The sequence below is a fragment of the Electrona antarctica genome, assembly GCF_951216825.1.
Source record: "Electrona antarctica genome assembly, chromosome: 1".
Taxonomy (NCBI): domain Eukaryota; kingdom Metazoa; phylum Chordata; class Actinopteri; order Myctophiformes; family Myctophidae; genus Electrona; species Electrona antarctica.
This window is the reverse complement of record NC_136806.1, coordinates 14076294-14089632: the sequence shown is the minus strand read 5'-3', so window position 1 is coordinate 14089632 and position 13339 is coordinate 14076294. Positions and strand designations below refer to the sequence as shown.

Genomic DNA, 13339 nt, shown 5'->3' with positions numbered 1-13339 from the left:
ATCCCCACGCCTACGTTGAGCTGTGTTTTCTACTGTATCCCCACGCCTACGTTGAGCTGTGTTTTCTACTGCATCCCCACGCCTACTGTACGTTGAGCTGTGTTTTCTACTGTATCCCCACGCCTACTGTACGTTGAGCTGTGTTTTCTACTGCATCCCCACGCCTACTGTACGTTGAGCTGTGTTTTCTACTGTATCCCCACGCCTACTGTACGTTGAGCTGTGTTTTCTACTGTATCCCCACGCCTACTGTACGTTGAGCTGTGTTTTCTACTGTATCCCCACGCCTACTGTACGTTGAGCTGTGTTTTCTACTGTATCCCCACGCCTACTGTACGTTGAGCTGTGTTTTCTACTGTATCCCCACACCTACTGTACGTTGAGCTGCGTTTTCTACTGCATCCCCACGCCTACTGTACGTTGAGCTGTGTTTTCTACTGTATCCCCACGCCTACTGTACGTTGAGCTGTGTTTTCTACTGTATCCCCACGCCTACGTTGAGCTGTGTTTTCTACTGTATCCCCACGCCTACGTTGAGCTGTGTTTTCTACTGTATCCCCACGCCTACGTTGAGCTGTGTTTTCTACTGTATCCCCACGCCTACGTTGAGCTGTGTTTTCTACTGTATCCCCACGCCTACTGTACGTTGAGCTGTGTTTTCTACTGTATCCCCACGCCTACGTTGAGCTGTGTTTTCTACTGCATCCCCACGCCTACGTTGAGCTGTGTTTTCTACTGCATCCCCACGCCTACGTTGTCCGTCCATCCGTCTCGATGTCTAAGCATCCCGCAACACCTTATAAAGGTTGACCAGGCCTATGATTATTTTGATGTCACATTATGACACCCGTATTGTTTTGTTAGTCATCTCTATATAGTCATTGCGCCACAGAGTGCAGCGCTAGGAGCTTGTAGATCTGCTATCTTTGAGGGCCGCTAGCCCCTCCAGCTATGTCCAACTTTTGGTGTCCTACACAAACATTAAATTCCTAGCGTCTATTTTACGTTATGATGATGTACGATGATAAGAGTGCCCCTCACTTCACACAGGTGTGATTTTATTTATTTTTATCATGAAAACAAATCTTTGCTTCTGCGGGTCCCTGGAACAAAATATTTTCAGATGGAGGTCAGCGGTCAAATACATAACATTCTGGGGGTCCTTGACATGAAAAGGTTCGAGAACCAATGACATAGAAACAACATGATTTAGAAGACCTTTCTAAATCCCCCCCCCCCAAAAAAACAAAACATGATCATCAGGTACTATGATTATAGGATAAAGTTGTATTTGTTATTTTTTTCACAAAGTGAAAATAATGTTTTTATGTGGTGGTGATGGGTGGTCATCCACCTGAACTGAAGCCGACCCACAGCTTTTGTATGATAAAGGGGGAGGGGATGATATTGTGATATTGGCCTTTTGACCTGGGCCTTTTGAGAAACCAAAAATACACAGGGAAGACATATTTGAATATTCTAAGTTCTAACCATACCTGGGGGTCTATTATATGTTGACTCCATATTAGACACATACAAAACAGAAAAAGTCCAAAAATCATGGCATGCCATATTTAACACAGTGGATGCAGGAGAGGGATTTCTACGTGGTTCAAATCTCAAACGTCACGTGCGGGAAGCGGATTTCTACGTTTACCGCATGTTTTTATTGATTACTTTCAATCGTCTTTCTACACACCCGGGCACTTTATCAACTAGCATCGGATGATAGCACAACACTCCGATCACGTGATCGCAAAAAAAAAGAAAAAAATGCCTCACCCCCTCCCTTCCTGAAAACAGCACGAGGCAGCCCAGCCCCCGTATTGTCACTCACGTAAAGGCTGGAGACTCCCATGCATCTCGGGGCAAAAATAATGGCTTCATACCAAGCTGGCTGCAGTCTTCTTGTTTATCTTATAATATCTTTGTTTCAGGGAGGGGAGGGCTCTCTCATGTGACTTTCAATGGAGGGAGGGGTTGTGTGTGTAATCTGATCCGAGTGTGACTTCAGTGTCTCCGTCAGATTTCTCTCCTTTTTTATTTTTTATTAATTTCTTCACGCATGGATTGTATCGCCTGTGCGAGCGGTTATTTCTTTATCATGATGATCAACGCCGGTCAGATAGAACATGGCAAATGTGTTGTGTTGTTTGGCAGTAATACTAACCGCCTAAAAACATCGGAGGGAACTCAGCGCGAGCACGGCTTTCAGAGTTTTTATGTCAGACAGCGTCTGACAAAACCGCTTCTAATTAGCCTTTCTGTTCAAGAAGAGTAGGCTACTACAAAAGCAGGTGTTACATAAACGTGCATATCTCCAGATTGGAAGATGGTAAAATCACTTTTTAAAACAAAATTGAGTGGGCAAGTTACGCTTTCTTTTGAGGTATGCTGTGTGATTCTCGCTATAAGAGAACATTTACTGTGGGCCTCAGACAAGGTCCTTCGTTCAATGCATCACCTTTAGTACAGGCGGAATAGCTCTGCTCAAAATGGCCAGCATTCAAATTGTTAATGTTGCTCAGTGTTGAGCCTTGCGGTACTTGCATTGTATCCAAACTCTGTACATGGTTAGCCGTTTGCCTCTGTTCACCTGTAGCCTCCTGTCTACAAGATTCTGCACTTTCTCAAGCCCTGCATCAGTGAACATGTCATGGAGCTCATCTTGGGTAAAGAAATAGACTCGTGTTCCATCACCCCGGACATAAAAGTTTTCTGACAAACACCTCCCTTTCTTGAAGCGCAGCTGTGCCATGTCATATCGTCCATAGTCCCTGAACACCAACACTCCCCCCGGCTTCAGCAGCCGAGCTAGTCTGTTAATCGATGCCTGCATTTTGGCAGGACGCAAGGCTGACAGCACAAAGATTAGTACTACAACATCCAGGCTTCCGTCAGGGATGGGGCAATAATCGGCTTCCACGTCGCTCAAGTCATGAACAAAGGCATGGCAGCGCCCGGGGTCATACTCGCTATTACTCTTGACTAGCTCCACGGCGGTGCTGGAAAAGTCGCAGCAGTAAACAAAGAGTTGAGGGTCATTGTCATTTATTCTCAAAATAGGAAAAGCCGTGTTGCCCACGCCACAGCCAACCTCCAGGATGCGGTATGTCGCAGAGGAGCCTGGGAAGTCAGCGGCATTTGGAGACAGAGAAGTGATCTCCTTGCTTTTTCTTTGGTTCTGGTGGTTGTCATTGGAGACTTCAGGATGGACTTCATGGTTGAGGCAGCGCTGTGCTGGGGCCAGCTCTGGGAACTCGGTGAAGAGCCAGCGACGGTCTTTGAAAAAGCGGTTTTCGTGGACTGCATAAAAGTCATTCCAGTACTCATTTGCCCGGGAGTCGTACTCTTCCTGTTTCTCTGCAGGAAGTGGGCGACTGTTCTTTAGAACCGTCTTCTCGGCAGCTGCCTCTTGTTCATCCGTCCACTCCACATTGTCCCAGTTGTTGTGCTGGAAGACTTGACACGGATCTGTCAAGAAACGTGTGCCGAACTGAGGCTGTTTGTTCACATCTGCACTCGAAGGTTCTGGTACAATTTGCCTAGCTTCCATGCTCTCCTTCTACACTGCGCCCAGAGATGTCCGATCAGCCAGGGTTGTCTCCACGGTTCTGGCAGCAACCTGTGACATACTGGTTCCACTATCTTTGTGTATTGGGAGGTCTCATCCGCATGCCTGAGCCATATATAGTTACATCACTATGACTCAGACAACCATTAACTGAATCTGAGCCACATATTCGACTGCTATGCGGTATATGGTCACGTGCATACAGTACTGTATATGGGACCGACTGCACAAGGGCAATGACTCAATATATGGGCATACAGGATAGAGTTCTGCTAATGAGGGGGCAGAAAACAGCCCAGTCACGTTTTGGTTAATTTAACTCGTTTGCCCATAGACTCCAATGCATTCCGTAAATGTCCGGTTCAAGCCTTTGTCACTCGTCACCAGTAGACGAGCCGCCATTGGACTGGCCCCATGAAGTGAACAGAGTTGTCGTATCTCTCTCATGGGCATATACTAATACGAATACTAATGACATCAGGGCAGGGATTTCCAAATATGGACATATGAGGGACACAGACAGGCAGATGCAGTGATCTCTGTTTCCATATTTGGGCACAAAAGGGACACAGACAGACTGGTAGAAAGGGAACTGCAACAAAGCGGCATTACAATCACGGGAATGGCTGAGAGTCATAACTATGTCACTCCACGCTAGCCAGTACTTAATACCGGCTAGCATGGCTATACCGAATGCAGTGAGAGACGGAGCCAGGCCGAATAACCACAAGGTCCATCTTAGACGCCCGAGCAAACAAAGCAAGGCAAAGTGAAGTGATTCAAGGGTCCCGCTGACATTACAACCTTTATTGCACAACTTCTATCGACCAACTGCTCCCTTTCACAGGGAAGAAGCTTCATAATGGTAGACGCCCACAGGTCTGGTCATTGATGCTGGAGGAATACCACCACGGAACCTCTCTGCTATGGCAATGACTTTGAGCGGCCGGGTGCTTGTCGCAGTCACCAGATCGAGAGGAGCACTACTGCCGCACATTGCAGAGGATCTGCAGCTCTCCAGGAGAAACCGTCTCTCTACGTCTCTCTCCTGTAAAGCTTACGTAGCGTATGTAGAATGCACCAGCCATGTGTGCTCCTCGCACCCAGCCAGGCCCTCGTCCCACCCCTACCACCAGAAGACCCTCCACCACACCCGCTGGGCTCCTCCTCACAGCCCCACCCTGCCAACCCGCTCGCTACACAGCTCCACCGCTTGGTTCCACGATACCAGACCTTCAGGCGAGCAGCCTCCGGAGCTCAAGTCTCCTCCTCCAGAGCCTAAGTCTCCTCCTTCCTCCTCTCCACCCGAGGCTCTCGATCGTCCTCCGGCGCCGGTGGCGAGGAGGCCTCTGTACCGGAGGGTGGTGGACGAGCTGAAGCACTACTACCACGGCTTTCGGCTCCTGGCCATCGACACCCGGGTGGCCGGGGCCATGGTGTGGCAGCTGCTCCAGGGAGAGGCCCTCACACGCCGGGAGAGGAGGCGGCTGATGAGGACATGCGCCGACCTCTTCCGCCTCGTGCCCTTCGTGCCCTTCCTCGCCATCCCCTTCATGGAGCTCCTGCTGCCCGTCTTCATCAAGCTCTTCCCGAGCATGCTGCCCTCCACCTTCGAGACAGCGTCGGACAAGGAGCGGAAGCAGGCTCAGGCCGCGGCCATGAAGGGCGAGCTCACCAGCTTCCTCCGGGAGACCATCCAGCAGGAACAGCTGGCCAGCAGGAATGGCAACGGCAACGGCCACCACGGAGCGGGCGGAGAGGAGACGGAGACTCTGACGCTGGAGAACCTGGAGCGGCCGCAGCTGGTGGCCCTGTGCAGGATGCTGGAGGTGCAACCCATCGGCACCAACAACCTGCTGCGCTCGCGGCTGCTGGCGGAGCTGGCGTCCATCCGGGCGGACGACGAGGTGATTGTGGCGGAGGGCGGCCCCGCGGCCCTGGACGCGTCGGAGCTGCAGGCGGCGTGCCACCACCGCGGCATGCCCTCCGTGGGGCTGACCACCGATCAGCTGCACCAGCAGCTGCAGCGCTGGCTGGACCTGCACCTGAACGAGAACGTGCCTTCGCCCCTGCTGCTGCTCTCCAGGGCCCTGTACCTGATGGAGCTCAAGCCCAAAATTCCTGTCATCCCCCTCGTGCCCAAGCTGAAGAACGGCGGTCACCCTCCTCCTCTTGCCGGGAGTACGGAGGCGAGCGGCGACACACATTCTGCCTCTGCTGCTGCTGACGTGTTGTTGGCCGACCCCGCCCCCAACATCAAAGACAGATCGGAGGAGGAGGCGGTGAGGGACAGGGCTCCTTCGCTGGCGGATGACAAACCTCTGTCTCCTGCCGAGGTCCTCGTGGCCAAGGAGGCGACGGACACAGCCCAGAAGAACAAGAGCAATTCCAACGGCGTGTAAATGGTAAATGGTGCCCCTTTATCCAAGGCGCTTTACATATAGATTGTGCATTACATTAACCTGCACATTCATACACTGATGGCGGAGGAAACCATGCAAGGCACCAACCTGCTCATCGGGAGCAATTAGGGGTTCAGTGTCTTGCTCAAGGACACTTCGACACTAACTCTGGGGGAGCCCGTGTTCGAACTGGCAACCTTGCGGTAGCCATCCGACCGCTCTTCCCCTGAGCCACCGCCGCCGGCGCCTGCGTGTGAAAGTGTAGGGTGTAGCAAGTTAGACTCTATGACGGCTGGACCAGATATTGGGCTTCAACTATCGGTTATTTTTGTAGTGATTCTACTATCGATGCCTTTCGCAATTGATCGAATAATCGAGAAGCTGGGAAGTGGGAACGATGCACACTTGTGTGAAGTGAGGGGCGCCCACTGTATTTATATCGGCCACATGATGTCTCACGTCGTAATTTAAGTCCATAGACGTGGCTAGAAAATGATTTACGTTCTAAGTGATCTAAACAAACATTCAAATAAAAACTCTGCTAGGCTGGCATGTGTCGTGATCTTCAAAAGCCATGCATTGGAGGGGAAAGCGCCCCTCGAAAATCAACATGATGAACAAGATGTATAGCAGCCAAGTCTAGGGACTTTTTATTAAGTTTGCTTTAAGCTTTGAATTGCATTTCCAAACATGTGAATGGAGTCTTGACTCTGGTTTACGGGACTACAGCATCGACTAATGCTGCATTCACATGGAATCAGGACTACAGCATCGACTAATGCTGCATTCACATGGAATCAGGACTACAGCATCGACTAATTCTGCATTCACATGGAATCAGGACTACAGCATCGACTAATGCTGCATTCACATGGAATCAGGACTAAAGCATCGACTAATGCTGCATTCACATGGAATCAGGACTAAAGCATCGACTAATACTGCATTCACATGGAATCAGGACTACAGCATCGACTAATGCTGCGTTCACATGGAATCAGGACTACAGCATCGACTAATACTGCATTCACATGGAATCAGGACTAAAGCATCGACTAATGCTGCATTCACATGGAATCAGGACTACAGCATCGACTAATGCTGCATTCACATGGAATCAGGACTACAGCATCGACTAATGCTGCATTCACATGGAATCAGGACTACAGCATCGACTAATGCTGCATTCACATGGAATCAGGAAAGGCAAGCGGAAAAACAGACGGCACAGAGCGGTAAATCGATTAGATATTTGAACATTGATGCCGTCTGCGGTTACCGTCGCTGGTTCCGACCATAGAGCTATAAAGGATAGAGGCCGAACCGGAGCATTAGCCTCAATTTTGCCACGACTGCCCTGGCCGCCGTGCTGTCCTGTTCCGTTTAGCGTCCTGCTTCCGTCCACAAAAACGACTTCCGGTTTTCCGTCTGCCGCTTGCCTGATTCCATGTGAATGCAGCATAACAACCCCTTCAGCTAATCAGCGTGACCAAAAGGAACTGACGCCATCTCCAGCCCGTGTCAACCACGCTGAAATGAGCAGGTTGGGGCTGACCTATTGGGCTGAGTCCGACTCCGGTTACGCACAAAGCTGGGCTTTGTGTGTCCGTGCAGTGTGCCACATTTGTGATGATTTTGATAGGCTGAGCACGGAGTGTGATGATGTATGATGATAAGCGCGCCCCTCACTCCACACAATTGTGATTTTTATTCATATTTACTTGTCAAATATTTTCAGTCATCAATGTTTATAGCTCATTGTGTATATTGCGTATAGCTTTTTTTCTTTTGGGGCTTGACCCCGTGTTATGGCTGCTTGCAGCTGTACTGTATTATTTTTTTTATTTTTTTAACCCCTCCTATATACAGCTTGTCCTCACACTTGTCTCAATATTTGCCATTGACAATGAACAGAGAAATTAAGTCAGAATTCCTCTAAATATGACGTAAATGAAACATCAAAACATTAAACGCCATTGACATTGAAGGGAAATATTATATGTAAATGAGCAAATCGGCTAACCAATCACATGTTGGTGGGAGCGCTTGGCCAATAACGGAGCACCTTATGTAGCAATGTCAAATGTCCGCTAACATAAATTGATGTACGATGACAAGAGTGCCCCTCATTTCACACGGGTGTGATTTTTTTTAAATATAAAGGTCCATAGACTTAGCTGTGTTTCCTCTGTAGTGACCCACAGGTCCAGCAAGGTTCAGGTATAGGATTCAAACCAACCCCGACCACAATAAAATGAATGCGTTAATTCACACATTCTTGTCTGGGTCTTGTCTGGGTCAGGCCCGCGTGCGTCACTTTCACATCGTGAAATTTTGCGGAAGACACGGCAGTCCCGTGGGCCTCATTATAGGGAACGAGAGTGCCTAATACAGGGTGGAAGTGAGACCGTTGGTGGACTGGTGCAACACGCACCATCTGGTCCTGAATGCCAACAAGACAAAAACATCATTAGGAAGGAAGACACTGGAGCATCACAGACAGTTCAAGCCCTTTCGATGTATCGGTCATGTATCTTCATCAGGTCATGACCTGACGATAGATGTGACCGATACATCTAAACGGTGTCATTTATTTTACCTGCACCCTGTGAATTAAAAAGGCCTTGAACTGTCTGTGGTGCTCCAGTGTCTTCCTTCCAATTCATCAGTCCTGCCTCTGAGACGCACCAGACTATAGCCTATACCGATCAGGCTTGAGGCGCGGTGGAACTCACTTTTGCTTACAAAAACATCATTGTTGCATTGGAGAGGGTGTCCGCTTTCCGCTTTATGGGAGTCCACAGTGCCTTATTGTCTATTTCATGTCCAATGTATTTGCATTTAAGTTCATAAAGTTAACAGAGGTAACCTATAACTAAATGCATTTGAAATTAAATAAACATGTTACTTTTCAGGATTCCAATTCAAAATAGCAAAATATACATATATATATATTCAGGATTTAAATTCAAATAGGCTATAGAAAAATAGCAGTATACAAGCTCAAAACGCGTCGCAGTGTGAGTGTTTATTCAGTTTTGATACTTTTTAGGATTTTATTCATTCAGATTCTGTATTTTTCTGGACTATTCATTTGGGGTGCATACTTATAGTCATTGGTTAGACATGGATTAAGGTTAGGTTTAGGTGTGCTGCCCCGTGGGAGGTTAGGTCCTCTGCGTGCCACATGAGCTGTGGTCAAATAAATGTCCATGACAGATGGACTGAAGAAATGATCCTTCATTCTCCTCTGATTAACACCCTGGAAGGATGATTGTCACTGAGTTTTAGGAGTTCAGGTAGGATTCAATGTTTCAATTCCTTCTAGTTTTAGGAGTTCAGGTAGGATTCAATGTTTCAATTCCTTCTAGTTTTAGGAGTTCAGGTAGGATTCAATGTTTCAATTCCTTCTAGTTTTAGGAGTTCAGGTAGGATTCAATGTTTCAATTCCTTCTAGTTTTAGGAGTTCAGGTAGGATTCAATGTTTCAATTCCTTCTTCCTGGAAACCACTTGTTGCTTTTCTGTTTCATGCCTTGTTAGTTTTTAAAAAATCACACCCGTGTGAACTGAGTGGTGCAAGGTCTTATATAGCCTGATCAGCTGTGGTCTGACGTAATGTCAGTGACCATGGTAACCATGCTCACCTGTGCACGGACACGTACGTATGTACACAAACATACAGACAAAGCTGGTTATTGGAGTGGTTTGCACCACTCAAAAATCACACCTGTGTGAAGCGAGGGGCACTCTTATCCTCGTATATCATTTGCTCGTCCACATATGACGTACATTCTCCATTCATTGTCAATGGGAATTCAATTTGTGTAGGACAAAAATACAGATTTGATCGTCTATGATGTAAATTCTCCATTCATTATCAATGGTAATTTAATGTTTGTGTAAGACGAAAATCTACACTAATAGCTGAATATAGGAGGGGCTAGCATCCCTCAAAGAAAATCACACCCGTGTGAAGTGAGTGGCGTTCTTATCATCGTACATCATCATACATCATCTCATTCCGGCCAATCACAATTTGCGTCCTCACCTTCGTCATCAATGTTTGTGTTTACACTATGACGTACATTTGTCCATTCATTGTCAATGGGAATTTAAATTTAATTTAAAGGCAGAGTTTGTGGACACACAGTCAGTCTGTCCGTCAGGCCACCATATATGTCAGTCCGTCATGCCTCATGACACGCTCCATATATGGCCGTCTCCATATATGAAGATCACGACACTGACCATTACATATCAAATCCTGGATAGCCATACATGGAGAAGACTGGATCATCACCTAGATCTGCATATATGGAGCCGGCCAGCAACTCTACATCTGACCTTAAACCCTATAGTTCTCCATATATGGAGCTGACTTGTTCTGACATTCCCTATCCGTCCTTCCTCTTCGATGTCTCCCTTCCTCTTACTGATACCTGTCCATTCAAACTTGCGCCTGCAACAAGGAGCAGCCACCCCCAGCAGCCGGCGAAAACTAGAGTTCTCAACGGGCCCGAAAATTAAGGCCCGACCTTACCTGGGCCCTAACTGGGCGCTAAAGGGGCGCTAACTGGGCCCTAACTGGGTTGTAAGAAATAAATAAATAGGTCCATATATGTGCTTTCCCAGGGTGTTTTACTGGTTTATATTGTATTGTGTTTTGGATGTATTTGATTGTATGTGTGTATTGTAACACACATGCCCTCAATTGTACTTCAGAGTCCACAGATGATGATGATGATGATGATGACTAGAGTTCATCCTTTCTCTGCTTATTCCAATCTCACTTGAACAGTAAATTGTTCTGGATTAGAGCACCTAATAATAAAGTATTAAAAGTTCTGAATTTGTATTTGATAGGATAAGGTATATGATAAGAATGAAACCGTAACTTGATGACTATAAACAAGATAAAGAGGGAAGTTGATACAGTTCTTCACAACCTTTTGAGTTTTTCCTGAAATTCTAAAGTTGAATGTTCAACATCTTTACATCTATTCTAAATTAGTATTATAGTTCCTTCAATTGTGAAATACGGAATAAAAATAGATTAAAGATCAAATAAAAGTGTTTTACTGTTTTACAATCTCCCTGTATGGATGTTGTAATGATGCTGGATGAGAGTGGGACATACCAGACAAGTATTCTCTAAGGAATATAACTACGGCGTATTTGACTGTTTCTAATATGTCTTATAACACCATCAGAAAGGCTCTACAGAGCCTTGATTCACTGGAGTACCTACAGCTGGTGATGTGGGATGCTGTGTGGATAGACAGAGATCTCTCAAATATTGTCTGCAAAATATCCACTCTGAGGACACTCATTGTGCATGGTGGCATCAATCCCAACCTTAGTGAAACAATGGGTACGTTTACATGAGGTCTTTCAACCCCTCTTAATTCCGAATAGAAGTTAAATCCTATTAAACGTTGTCATGTAAACACCTAAAAAAACTTAAATCCGAATGAAAATGCTCGATGCGATTTAAAAACAATTCCGATGTCACTGGCCGGATTATTCCGATGTTCAATGCGATTGGCCGAAAGTTGGACTCATGTATACACTGCTTCGGATGTAAATTCATTCTGGTCTTTCTGAGCATGCTCATTTCCAAGGCGCTCCAACTCCAAGGCGCTCATATCCAAGGCGCGCTGAGGAGTTTGCACATAGAGCGCGTTATTTCGTGCATTTTGCAGATCCGAAATAGCCTACACACAAAAAAACGTGGAGCAGGCTGCAGCAGCAGTGGTGATGATGATCCCCCTGATCTGTGAGTGTTCAAAGATCCAACCGTCCCGAGTTGATGATCACTCTGATAATTTTCAAACATGTTTGATAGGCCTATAGGTTATATAGCCAGCCTATATGTATCTGGATGCTTCATGCTACTGTAGGCTAAGTGCATGGGGGACTCACAGAAAGACGGAGGAGAGAGAGGACGAAATGCCGTCTGTCCGCTGTTCAGTAATCTCTCACACACACACACACACACACACACACACACACACACAGTCCCAAGAATACGCTATTATCGCTATAATGTCCATCCTATCCCTTTAAACTTTTATAGGCTATAACTTGCCTATTCCAAGTTGCAACCAAAACGTCATGAAACATAACGGCTTTGCAGTTTAATTGGGACACGTTGTCAGCCTGTAGATCAGCGCTTAGGCTACTTACACAATGTACGTGCATTGTGCAAAGACGAATCACAAATAAACCCAATAGCCTTGTGAGGCGCACAGCGAAAACTTGATAAATGCGATGTGTGTGTGTGTGTGTGTGTGTTCAACAGTCTCTCTCTCTCCTCTCAAAAATAACGAGCGACCCTTGATACAATAATAATCAGTGTGCGTGCCCTGGCCGTGCTGTAGTGTAGATAATAAAGTACAAATAAAAACGAGATGATCACCTTCCCAGCGGAGAAGGGGAGCCGCAGCGGGTGGGGAATAAAAGACGGTAAACATATACGCCCGCCCCTATCCAACCAGCAGCCTCAAAGCTACTGCAGAATGAAATTATGGGATTTCAAAGTATCGTCTTTCACATAATGAATGAACTGCCTATATTTTACGTGTCCAACACGTGTCCATCACGTGAATTAACATGTATCATGTCTTATATCACATCTCCTTGTAAACGCTCATTCGGAATGAGCGTTTCCCATGTAAACACGCAGCAAAAAACATTACTTCGGATGTATTTATTCGGAATGATCAGCCTGCATGTAACCGCGGCCAATGTCACCTTGTACTCAGCTAACCAACCTGGGGCTATATGATAATGGCCTGACTGAACTGTCTAAGGATTCAATAAAACAAATGAAGCAACTGAGTCAACTGAACATCGTCTTCAACCAACTTTCCAAAGTGCCAGACGGTGTTAAGAATCTCTCCATGCTTCACATCCTAAACTTACGTCACAATAATATTAATGATTTAAGCTGCTCAGACTTCTCAAATTTAACCAGACTCACACACCTTGATCTAGATTACAACCACATCACTGAACTCAAACCGTGTGTTTTTCAACATCTTAATGAGTTAAAGGTTCTAACCCTGAATGACAATTTAATTAGGACGTTGGGCAACACATTCAAGACTGGCTTACATAAACTAGCATTATTGGAATTGTATGAGAATAACGTCTACCAGCTCAGCGAAGGGGAATTCATTGGTCTGAAATCGCTCAAGCACTTAGAAATGGAATATGGTTACATTCCTCAAAGTAATCTATGGAACAACACCTATTTGGAAGGACTAGATGAACTTGAAACACTTGGTCTACATTTTATTGCCAACCCCGTGAAAATGACATCGTCCCCTCCCCATGAGTTACAATGGCAAAACTATGATA

General features: G+C 46.3%; 2 protein-coding genes across 2 annotated transcripts; one reads left to right on the top strand and one right to left on the bottom strand.

Annotated features, from left to right (window-relative positions):
- Window positions 1–2524: 2524 nt before the first annotated feature.
- On the bottom strand, window positions 2525–3556 carry mettl2a (methyltransferase 2A, methylcytidine; the record flags this gene model as incomplete). The annotated part of the gene is made up of 1 exon (XM_079492590.1): window positions 2525–3556. One exon carries the CDS (start codon window positions 3554–3556, stop codon window positions 2525–2527), a length of 1032 nt encoding a protein of 343 aa, XP_079348716.1.
- Window positions 3557–4506: 950 nt separating this feature from the next.
- LOC306915201 (LETM1 domain-containing protein LETM2, mitochondrial-like) lies at window positions 4507–5976 on the top strand (the record flags this gene model as incomplete). Its single annotated transcript, XM_079492472.1, has 1 exon — window positions 4507–5976. The coding sequence occupies one exon, from the start codon at window positions 4507–4509 to the stop codon at window positions 5974–5976; it is 1470 nt and encodes a 489-aa protein (XP_079348598.1).
- Between the last annotated feature and the right edge of the window lie 7363 nt (window positions 5977–13339).